At 52.9% G+C, this 11,141-nt stretch overlaps 1 protein-coding gene across 1 annotated transcript in view; it reads right to left on the bottom strand.

Moving 5' to 3' along the window:
• ANO2 (anoctamin 2) overlaps window positions 1-11,141 on the bottom strand; it is a 335,332-nt gene that overhangs the window by 217,352 nt on the left and 106,839 nt on the right. The window contains 3 exon segments of the mRNA XM_007469512.1: window positions 2,313-2,377; window positions 8,171-8,212; window positions 9,345-9,400. Coding sequence (XP_007469574.1) covers window positions 2,313-2,377; window positions 8,171-8,212; window positions 9,345-9,400 — 163 coding nt within the window.

Genomic DNA, 11,141 nt, shown 5'->3' with positions numbered 1-11,141 from the left:
CCCGCCTCTGTGGATGCTTGAGCACTGACCACACGGGTGCAGTTCCTACGTGAGCACCAAGAGGGCGCAGTTCACAGGCATGAGCTGCGATGGAACCACAGGGTCAGGGTGGCCTCAGGCTGGGCCCTGTGGGCCACTCGGTCCCGACAGGTGGAGGCAGGAAGGATGCAGAGAGAAGTGGCGCTGGAGACACACCCACAGGAGCTGGGCTCAGACCGGGGACTGGCAGATGGTGGAGAGGACGGAGGTCACGTGGACACACGAGCTTAGGTGGAGCCGGCTGAGTGCGGGGAGCTCTCCCCGCACCCGCCACCCCAGTTTCCTCTCCAGCTGCCTGCTCTTGGCTTCCCTGCCTCTGCTACCCACCTATGCCCCCAACGCCTCTGTCCCTTCCCTCTCTCCCCACTACAGTCCTCTCGTCTCCCTCCAGCAGAGTAAGTTCCTTACCCCTCTGGGTAGGCCACGGTCTCCCACTACAGCCCCCATGCTACCCGTGTCCCATCCCCTCCCCTCCAGCCAGTGTCTGAAAGATGCCCGAGGCTCCAGGCACGTCCGAGCCCCACATCCAGGCCACTGGCATCGTGCAGCAGGTGCGGAAACGGCAGTGGACAGCCCCCAGCCCCACAGCACACTGCACCCGTCTGGACAGCTTTGGGCTCTGCGTCCTCGGGAACCGCCAGACCCCAGAGCCAGGATCTGCTCCAAAGGCACCTCTCCCCGCCGCAGGTGAGGCTGCTCCGGTGGCTGAAACGGAGGGCACGCTAGAGCCGTCGCCCACTTAGCTGGCGGCCGGTCACCTGAAGTCTCCGGAGGAAAACATGGGGCTCTCCGGGAGGGAGAATTTTTATTTTCTGGCATAGTATTTTTTCAAAAGGAGTGAATCGTTGGAGAAAACAGGCGACAGCATGGGTGGCCACCAGAGAGGCAGAGAGGATGATCAAAGCCCACCAGGCACGGAGGAAGCAGCCCTGGTGTGGCCCAGAGAACAGTCTAGGTGGCCGCACCTCACAAAAGGCCGCCGGGGGACGGGAGGTGCAGGGTGAGGGGGCCTCGGTCACCGGCATTTGTGGCCCCGCTCCCCAACCCCAGCCCCTCGGCTAACGGTCTTCAGCTGGAACAAACACCTGCTGTCCAAGTGAGCTCCCAGTTCCCTGGGAGGGCCATCCCCTCTCTGCGTGGGAGGTGAGCCTGCCCAAACTGTGACTCCCAGCCTGCTGTCTTCTTCCAAGAAGACGCTGGAATCCCTCCCCCTGGACTCGATCCTTCTGGCGGCCACCCGTCTCGCGGTCCCAGCCCAGGGCGAGCAGCCCGGAACACTCTCTGAGTTTGCTGGCTGACGAATTAGCTCATTAAAGTGTGAGCCACAGGTGACTGAGTGGCAGCGAGTCCACTAGGTCAGGCACAGGGCCGAGGGTCCCCATAGTTTCCAAATAAGCGCGCTCTATCAAATTTCCCCGTAGAGCCCTAGCTCAGGCTCCCAGTTTCGGAAAACCAGGATGCCGAAGACCAAAGAGGGGACGCGACTTGACCAGAGCAACAATCGCCCCTAGTGGCCAAGCCTGGGCAAGACCCCAGTCTCCAGAGCCCACTCAGCCCAGTGGTCCCCCACTGCACAGGTGTCCTCCCAACATGTCAGCTGGGAAAGAGGTGGGGTTTCAACAGCCCGTGGAGTTCCTAGAGCCCTCAACCCACTTGAGGCTAGTCAGACCTACTGCCTTCTAGAATGTTCTTTCAAAAAGCTTTTCACCCATGTTCTGTAGAAACTGGGGAAATCCCCAAGGCAATAGGGCATAATTTTAGGAGCAGCGCTGAATGGAGAGGTTTAGGACCCAGTTCTCTTCTCCCTTCCAGTTTTCTGGAGAAGCCACGAAAAGCCTGCATTTCCACGCAGGCCAGCTGGCTTAGCCCTTATATGATGTGCCGGGTCTTCCCTTCTCTTGGTCAATACTGTGGCTACTCGGGAATGACCCAAGGATCTGCTTCACCCACGTTCTTCTCTAGGCAAATTTGAGGGACGATAATAAAAGAGAGAACTCTACTCACTCCTCTCCCCACAAGATCAGGCAGGGAGAGACCACAGTGCTGAAGACCCCAAGATGCAAGTCACGGAACATCCGTCTACATTACCTGCTGCCCCACAGCTGCCACTGCCCTCCCCCACCAAGGAGCTGGCTCTCCACCTGTAGGACACAGAGCAGGGGCGTCACAGCCTAGAACAGCCAAGCCCTCTGCTTGGCCAACACACTTCCAGGAGCCAAGACAGTTGGCAGAGACCTTTTGGGTCCTCCCAAGAGTCCCCTCCCACATCTTACCTGATGAGGTCAATAGGTTGAAAGTTATAAAACACCCCATAGCGTGCCCATTCTTGATACAGCAGCTAAACAAAAAGAAACAGGGAACCAGATTAGGGGTAAAGCAGGCAACTATTCACCTTTTCTTATTCAGCTTAGCAAGTTAACATTTGACACACACCCCTCCCCGCCAAAGCCATCCTGGCAAGTCAAAACTGAATCCCCAAAGCCACGCTTCCAGGAGAATTCTCATGAGATATCCACAGGGAGACTCCAAAGGCAGGAGAATGTAGAGCCTGACTTCTCTTCCCCAAATAATAAAGGTGACCTTCATCACACTCTGGGTGCGCTGCACCTACCAAGCAAAACCCCTCGCTCTTCACTCCCTCGCCTTGCTGAGTCCAGCCAGATGAGCCCTGGCGTTCATTTATTCACTCGTTTAATAAGTACTGGCTGAATATCCGCCTTGTGCCAGGCCCTGTCCAGACACTGGATAAAGCAGTAAACCAGACAAAGTCCCTGCCATCATGGGGCTTTTACCCCTTGTGCGCAGAGACAAATATTAACTTATAACTGCCACGGAGAAAAATAGATCAAGGTAGGGAGTAGACTATGAAGAGGGGGGTAGGGTGCTATTTTAGACAGGGTGACAAGGGAACACCATTTACAATAGCCAAGACACGGAAACAACCTAAATATCCATCGACAGAGCAATGGATAAAGAAGATGTGGTACGTATATACAATGGGACATTACTCAGCCATATAGAAGAACAAAAGAATGCCATTTTGCAGGGACATGGATGGACCTAGAGATTGTCACACTGAGTGAAGTAAGTCAGACAGAGAAAGACTAATATCATATGATATCACTCATATGTGGAATCTAAAAAGATAGTACAAATGAACTCATTTACAAAATAGAAATAGAGTCACAGATGTAGAAAGCAAACTTACGGTTACCAAGGGGGAAAGTGGGGAGGGATAAACTGGGAGGCTGGGATTGACATATACACACTACTACATATAAAACAGATGACTAATAAGGACCCACGGTATAGCACAGGGAATTCTACTCAATACTCTGTAATGACCTATACGGGAAAAGAATCTAACCAAGAGTGGATATGTGTACATGTGTAACAGATTCACTTTGCTGTACACCTGAAACTAACACAACATTGTAAATCAACTGGACTCCAATAAAATTTTTTAAAAGATAAAAAATAAAATAAAATAACAAAATAAGTTAATTTAAAAAATAATTATTGATAAGTATTAAAAAAAAAAAAAAGAAAAGGATGGCAAGGGAGGGCCTCTCTGAGGAGGTGACATTTGGGCTGAGACCTGAAGGAAGTAGGAGGTTATGTTTCAGCTAGAAGAACACTCCTTCTGTGCCAAGGCCTAGAGGAAAGGGCATGTCCCAGGATGAAGAGGGAAGCCGGAAGGCTGGCGCTGAGCAAGGGGAGAATCTTGGGACATAACCCCAGTTAGAAGGGACTGGGGGGGCTTCCCTGGTGGCGCAGTGGTTGAGAGTCCGCCCGCCGATGCGGGGGACGCGGGTTCGTGCCCCGGTCCGGAAAGATCCCACATGCCGAGGATCCCGCGTGCCGCGGGGCGGCTGGGCCCGTGAGCCATGGCCGCTGAGCCTGCGCGTCCGGAGCCTGTGCTCCGCAACGGGAGAGGCCACAGCAGCGAGAGGCCCGCGGACCGCAAAAAAAAAAAAAAAAAAAGAAAAAGCCTGGAGTTCAAAGGAGAGCCCAGAGTCAGAGAAGACATGATTTGTAAAGTCATCAAGTTACGGATGCAACTGTCAGAGAGAGAGGTAGCGAAGAGGCGTGACGCCGGGGCCCCGGGTGCTCCACCGTTCAGAGGTCAAGGGGATGATGAAGAACAGCAGAAGCACCAGAGGAACAATGGTGACATGGCACCGAACTGGAAGTGGGTGGTGTCCTGGAGGCCAAGGGACCACGGGATTCCAAGGGAAGAAGGTGAGCATCTGGGTCAAATACGGCTGATGGGTCAGGCTGAAGGAGAACCAAGAAGTGACCTTGGACCCAGCGACCCATGGGTGACCTTGACAAGAGTGGCTCCAGATGGGCCAGATGGACACAGCAGAGGAGATCACCAGGCAACCCCCGGAAGAGCTGGAGCTCCAGGGCGTCAAACCTGGGAGGTGATGCAACGACGCCTGCACACCGCCCATGTGGCTCTGCCAGGCCGCCTCGCACAGCTCTGCAGGGGAGGGAGGGTGCTGTAGACCCTTCCCTGTCTCTACAAATGTTTAATCACACAGTGCGAGACCAGGTGGATCGGGCTAAGCCCCGGGTTACAGGGTCCTGGGAGAGACCAGCAGTCAACAGGGATGAGCCTGTGTGCGTCAAGTGCAAGAGGACAACCAGGGTAACCTGCAACAGTCCCTTTAAACCTGCAGAGTCTAGAACTTTCTAAGGAGCTCCTAGCAAATACACTCTCTCCCTCAGAGTTATGCCACGTCCTCTTCACCTACCGGCCAAGCCTGAGAACAGAGGCAGGAGGCTCTGCAGCTCCTTCTCACAGAGTCTTATTTCAGAGGCCTCGGATGTAATTCCAAGCATGTGGGTCTGACCCCCAACCTTTAGGGCAGGAAGCAACAAGGGGACCACACCATCTGATGGATCAGAGCACACAGGAGGCCAGGTCGGCTTCCTAGGGTCACATCGGTCAGTTGGCTTAAGTATTTCATGGGACTATAAAGAACCCAACCGCTAAAACCATCTGCCATGCCAGAGAGCGGCAAGATGCACGAGACTCGGGGCCCTCCCTGAGGCCACAAGCGCCTCAGAGAGCAGCTGGACCTGGGACAGACAGAAAGACGCCAGCTGTAGCCGGCTCAAAGGCATTGATGGGACAGGGTGGACCAGGATGGGAGAGGATGGAATTCTACCTCCGGATCCTGCAATGACCTGTTGGATTTTTTGGCAGGTCATTTCCGCATTAGTAAAATGGGAGTCGTGCAGGATGGGAAAACTAGTCCTCAAGTGAAACCAAGAAGAAAGGTACCTTTCCCGTCAGAAAGACAAGACTGACTTTTTAACTGCCCACTAGAGGAGATAATCATCTGCAAAAGCTGGAAAATTCAGGACCAAGGGTTTAGAAACTGCTAAAGTTTCTCAAGTTTAAGATGAGTATCTTCCAGGTTGCGCTTTGGGGTCCCTCTAAGTGGGCAGGGAAGCCACGGGGAGCTGGTGGCACTCAGTCAGCCCCGGGGAAGATGGTGACAGTCCCTCCCCTGGGATGCCTGAGAAAAGCAGGTAAGTCTGGCGGATGTGGAATGAGGTGGCTGCTGGAAGTGCGAGGGGCCCATCCACACCCTTGCAGCCCAGCTCTCTAGAAAGGCAAGAAAGCCCTGCTCTCCAGAGGGAGGGAGCCTCTCGTGAATTACCCTCCGGGAGGGGGCTGAGTCATCGAGACTGCAGGCTGCACTAGGCGAGCTGCAGGGAAGGAGATCGCTCTCCGCCTATGAGGCACATCCCCGGAAGAGCCACGAATCGCAGGGAAGGAGGAGGCGAGCCCCAGGTACGGGCAGGATGTGGGCGGATCACCCCTAAAGGCCCCCCGAGGGGCGATCTCCCATCAGTTCTCAACCCTTCTCCACCTCCTCCAGCACCAAATTCAAGGGTTCTCCCTCGCACCCAACCAAAATCCTTCCCGCAGCCCTCTGGAAGGACACTAGACTCTTACAATGTAACACGTACGAATAAATGTGCTGCGCATATTCAGAGATTTCGGCTGGTTCTTTCAAGATACCTTTAGGTCCCACCTATATGCCTCTGAAGCTCTAGGAAGGAAGCCAGCACGGCAGCGAGAGGTCCCCTTGCCATACACGAAAGACCGTGTCCACCTGGTGGTGGCACTGGCTGGAGTTTGGACACCAGGGCTTTAGTCCTGACGGGACAATCATTTCAGGGACGTCGGAACCGGTCTCCTTGCCGTGCTGGGTATCCGTTTCCCAAGCCAAATGGACAGAAAAAAGCTTTCACTCTCTCTCCTGGTTTCTCTCATTTCCCATCACAGAAAACGTTACTTCCCTAACCATGACCCCCGTACAGGAAAACAAGGAGGCCAGGACTGGCTGGCGAACCCAAGGAAAAGCCACAAGAAATGGGTTGCTTGTCTTCCAAAGACACTTGTCCACCTTCACCGAGCCACCACCAAGATGCAGCTCTGTCCTGGCTGGTCTCTCTCTGCCTGCCAGATTCTACCCATTCCATCCTTTGGGGTGTGCACTGGGAGGAGGCAGCACTGCCTAAGCAAAACAATTCCTGGGAGGGAAACGTTTTTTTAAAAGGTTTTATTGTTAACGATAATATAGTATCATTCCAGGCAAAGGTACATACATTTTGGATAGTCCACAATTTGCTTCTCTCTGCCTCTGTGCAGGTAACCGGGGGCTGGCTGATTTTTTCCCAGGAGTACTGTGTGTTCCTGATCTCTGGAATGTTCCTGTAAAGTGTTCTACCTTGAGGGGCTGAGGGTCACCACCCACCCAGCAGGAGGTCTCTTCGGTGGGCAGTAGGTGGTGATCACTCTTTAAAGGGGAGTAATGTGACAAGAAAAAGTAGGAGGACAGAAAATGGCTGGGGCCAGGGAGGTGAGATGTGGGGAGAAAGGCTTCCTCCTTTTCCTTTAAATCTGATCCGGGACTTTTCAGGAAATTAAACACCACTGAGACTATTAGCATCAGATAGAAAACAGATGAGGTTAAAACATGGAAAAACTACAGCAGATTCCCTGGGCAGGCAGAGCAGGGGACATATGTAAGCAATCACAGCAGTATTTCTGGAAAAGACCTTTTTATGTTTTTAATACTTAACACTTCATAACAGGGACTAATAGGCTGGATAAAAAGAAGGCTGCTCAAAAGCAACTTGGGGGATGAATGATTTTCCAGACAGCAGAGTCGGGGCGGGGAGAGGGGGTACACGGGCTTCTATTCCTCATCCCGCCCACGCTCGCCCATCCTCGCCCACCCTCTCTGTTCACCAGAGTCGCTGAAGGCTGGGGAACCTGGGTGGGAGGATGGCAGGAGGGCGATGGCCAGACGGGCAGCCCCCACTGAAGAGGCTGGGTGATGCTCAGAGCATCGTGCCGTGGTGGGAAGGGTGGTACCCATGCTCCTAGAGTACCAGAAAACAGAAGAAACGGCAACTAGATGGAGGGCTGGGGACAAGAGCTGTCCAGGCAGGAGCTGTGACCGGCATAGGGGGGATCCTCCAAAGGGACCCTTTTCCCTCCCTTAAATATAACCTATTTCTTAGCAGCCCGGAATATGCAGGTTTCTCATCTATCATTTGGGAATGGCTGTACCCTACCTGTCTGTCTCGACAGAGAGGATAAGAATAACTTAAGGGCGACCCTCCCCAAACAAGCCATAACGGCATAGATACTGGTAAAATTTTAGCAGGAACACTAGATTTGAGGGTCAGAGGGGCAGTAGCCCCTTCTCTGTTTATGGTAGCAGTGTTATCATGGGCAAGGTGCACAATTGTGCTGTGCCTCAGTTTCCCCATCTATCAGTGAAGGGATTTGGATGCTCAGTGTTTCTCAGCCAAAGCTCTCTTGTCATCAGGGGCAGGGATATTTGCCTCTGTGTATGACTGTGGGATGTATCTCAGGGCGGCTGGCATCACCGGTCCACCAGGCACTAAATGCCAACAGCACCCCCATACACAGTCACGTCAACGACCAGAAATGCCCTCACATTTCCAAACGCCTGGGGACAGGGAGCTGCGGAAGAACAGCTGGAAATAGATAAGCAGCAAATAGAAAACCCAGGACACGTCTACGCAGCCCCCCACCCCTGCGTGGTCCTCGAGCGCAGCCATCAGGCTGGCTTACCTTTCTGTCATTCACGTCATCCCCTGGACTATCATATTCACCCTGTAGGAGGAGAAAGCCAATGGAATGATCAAAAACAGAGAAAGCGTTTTCTTTTAAATTTTCTAACGTTATCCCTTTCTTTCATTCCCACTTAAGGAAGGTGAAGAGCACGACACGTAAGGAGACGCCGGTCCGCTTCCTTGGTCACCAGCACCTGCTGTGTTTCCTGTGGGCAGCTTCCCACCCAGGGCGGCTCCCCTTACAGGCCTCAGAGACCCCCCCCCCCGCACCTCCTCACAGCAAATCCAACAGCAGAGCCCGACCTGGAAACAGACTAGCACATCAGGAAAACCCCCCTGCGCCCTGGCCATACCCGGCAGAACCTCAGTTCGCGTGTGCCCACACCAAGCATGCTGGCGAGGAGCAAAGGTCACCTGGGAAATTCCTGCGGGCACTCAGGGGTCCCCACCCCAGGGGTCTCATTTGGTACCACTGTGGGGTAGACGCTAAAGCGACCGATGGGGTGGACAGGGCAGCCTGGGGGCACCGAGTTCACGGGCCAGTTCAGTTCCTCACGAATCATCTTGAAGAATACCACTGCATTATGTTATAGGATGTTTATAACGTTACTCGCAGCCAAGAAAAGCTTTAATTACAGTCTCTCTGTTTTCTTAACCAAACAACAGTATAAGGGATTTTGAGAGACATCTTTAAAGCATGTCAAGATAGAAAAAAGATCTGACACTTAATACATCCTCGCATAGGATGAGGAATTTCACATCCACACAAAGCTATGACGTATAAAATATCACTTTCAGTCATTTGAGGGCCTGGCGGTCCAGCCTGCGTTATTATCCAGGTCTGGGACTTGCGCTCCCCGCTATCCACCCACCTTCCCCATCTCCCTTTAACCCTCCACACGCCGTTATCTGTCTTCTCACACTTTCCCCAAAATCAAGGCAGGGAGTGCGGGGAAGCCCAGACAAAAACCAATTCGTTCTGCCATCAGGGAAAAAACGGAAACCGTTTGAGACAACTGGCAAAAATCAACTGGGGATTATTTTCATTCACAAGTGGTCCGGAGCCAGCCCAGGTGGTTCAGCATCGTCATTCCCTCCTGCCTCCCCGCCCTATATCCACCACCATGTCGCCTGCAGTGTTCACCCTGCTGACTGATGGAGGCGGTACTCACGTCGTGCAGCGGGTAGGCAGCCTCGTAGATATTATTTGCTATCAGAGACTTAATACCTGCAGAAGAAGGAAGATGAAAACGGTAACTGTAGGGCAGAGGTTCCTCAACTTGACCTTGGTCTTCTGATAAATACTAATTCCCCCAGCCCCACCTCTCAGCTGAGAACCCCTAACCCCTCCGGATCCTCCCAGTCGAGAAGTTCCTTTCGGGCTTGACTTCTCAGCATTAAGAACAATATTTTTTCATTTCCCAAATGCAAAGTTATGATTAAATAGCAGATACGCTCTCTCAAACGTCACGTCCGTCCTGTCCTCGTACACTCAGATCCCTCTGGTCTCGGAACCCTCACCACCACCGCCTCCATGGCCACAGCCGTGCGCTGAGAATATCTGTGTTCAGTGACCGGCATAGGAATGACCACAAGGATTACTGTAATTACAATCAATAAACATGTCCATCAGAGCATCCCACCGCACTTCATCTGAACTCATTTCCGGCCCCTCCCTATTCCTTCACAAGGCAGCGTGCATTATGGTCCACGACTGACCTGCCTGGACCCTTAGATCCCTAGGGCAGTGTGACCTGGGGAACCCCGGGTGTCCCCATGACCCTTTCAGGGGGTTCATAAGGTCAGACTACTTTTGTAGTAGTGCTAAGACACTGTTTGCTTTTATACTCCTATTCCCTCACGAGTCTACAGCGGAGTTTTGTGACCTGTGATGACATCATCCCCGGACAGCTAATGGAATGTGGGCTTGCGTATCCTTGTGCTTTAAACTTTTCTCAATTTTAACTTCAAATATAATAAATATTGATCAGTATAACGCACCTAGATGAAAGCCCTGTAGGCGCTCTCGATAATTTTTCAAAGTGTAAAGAGGTCCTGAGACCACAAAGTTGGAACACCGCGTAACAGGGGATCCATTTTTTTTTTTTTTTAATCCCGACAGTATTCCACAGCACTGGGCACACACACAGCAGACCCTACTAAACAGATGTTACGTGAAGGAGTGGCTCCAGCCCTGTAACTCCAATGTACTCACCACAGAGAAGCTCCTGTTCAGCACAGAGCCACTAATATTCCCTCATTTCATTCATGTTTGGATTCAGAGACTATAACATGCCCTGTATGTTCTGTCACTCAGGACAGTCTGCCCTGGGTTGCTGGCTCCCAGATGGAAGGGATCATATCTCATCAGCTCGAGGACCCTGCCTGCGGGGATGCACATTCAGTGGGGGGCAGTGGGGCGGCAGGGGGCGGGGTCTCTGATACACAATGACTTCCCTTGTCTCAAGCACGCGTTCTGCCCTGAACCATTCTTTCCGGAGACGCTGTAGACAGTAGTGTGAAGAGGAGAAATTCGATTTGGGAGGGAAACACCCATGGCGTCCAAATGCTAAGTAATCTGCATTTGCAAACGAATCTGGAGAGACGGGCCAGGCTAGATGACAGTGACTCGTTAAATTCATGGTTTTCCACCTCCCGCACCCAGTCAGTGCTCGGAGCCTCAGAGGTTCTCAAACAATCCTCCTCCCTCCAACAGCCTCCTCTTCCTCAAATCATGCCCCTATTCCCCTGGGATGCCAGAACGGCTGGCCAGGGGCCCACGTGGGAGCAGAGGCCCTCAGGAGGCTGCAGGGGCGCCTGGCAGAAGCGGCCACTCTTCCAGTGAGTTGGGAGCTGAGATTTCAGGGCTGCGGCGTCACCCAAGGGCTAGTCCTTTCCAGATTTTACGTCTCCTCCTCGGCATGCAGAGAAAGCATCAGAAATAACTGGGGGGGTGGAGGGGGGATGGA

The sequence above is a fragment of the Lipotes vexillifer genome, unplaced genomic scaffold (genome assembly GCF_000442215.2).
Source record: "Lipotes vexillifer unplaced genomic scaffold, Lipotes_vexillifer_v1.1 scaffold395, whole genome shotgun sequence".
Taxonomy (NCBI): domain Eukaryota; kingdom Metazoa; phylum Chordata; class Mammalia; order Artiodactyla; family Lipotidae; genus Lipotes; species Lipotes vexillifer.
This window is presented reverse-complemented; position numbering and strand designations above follow the sequence as displayed.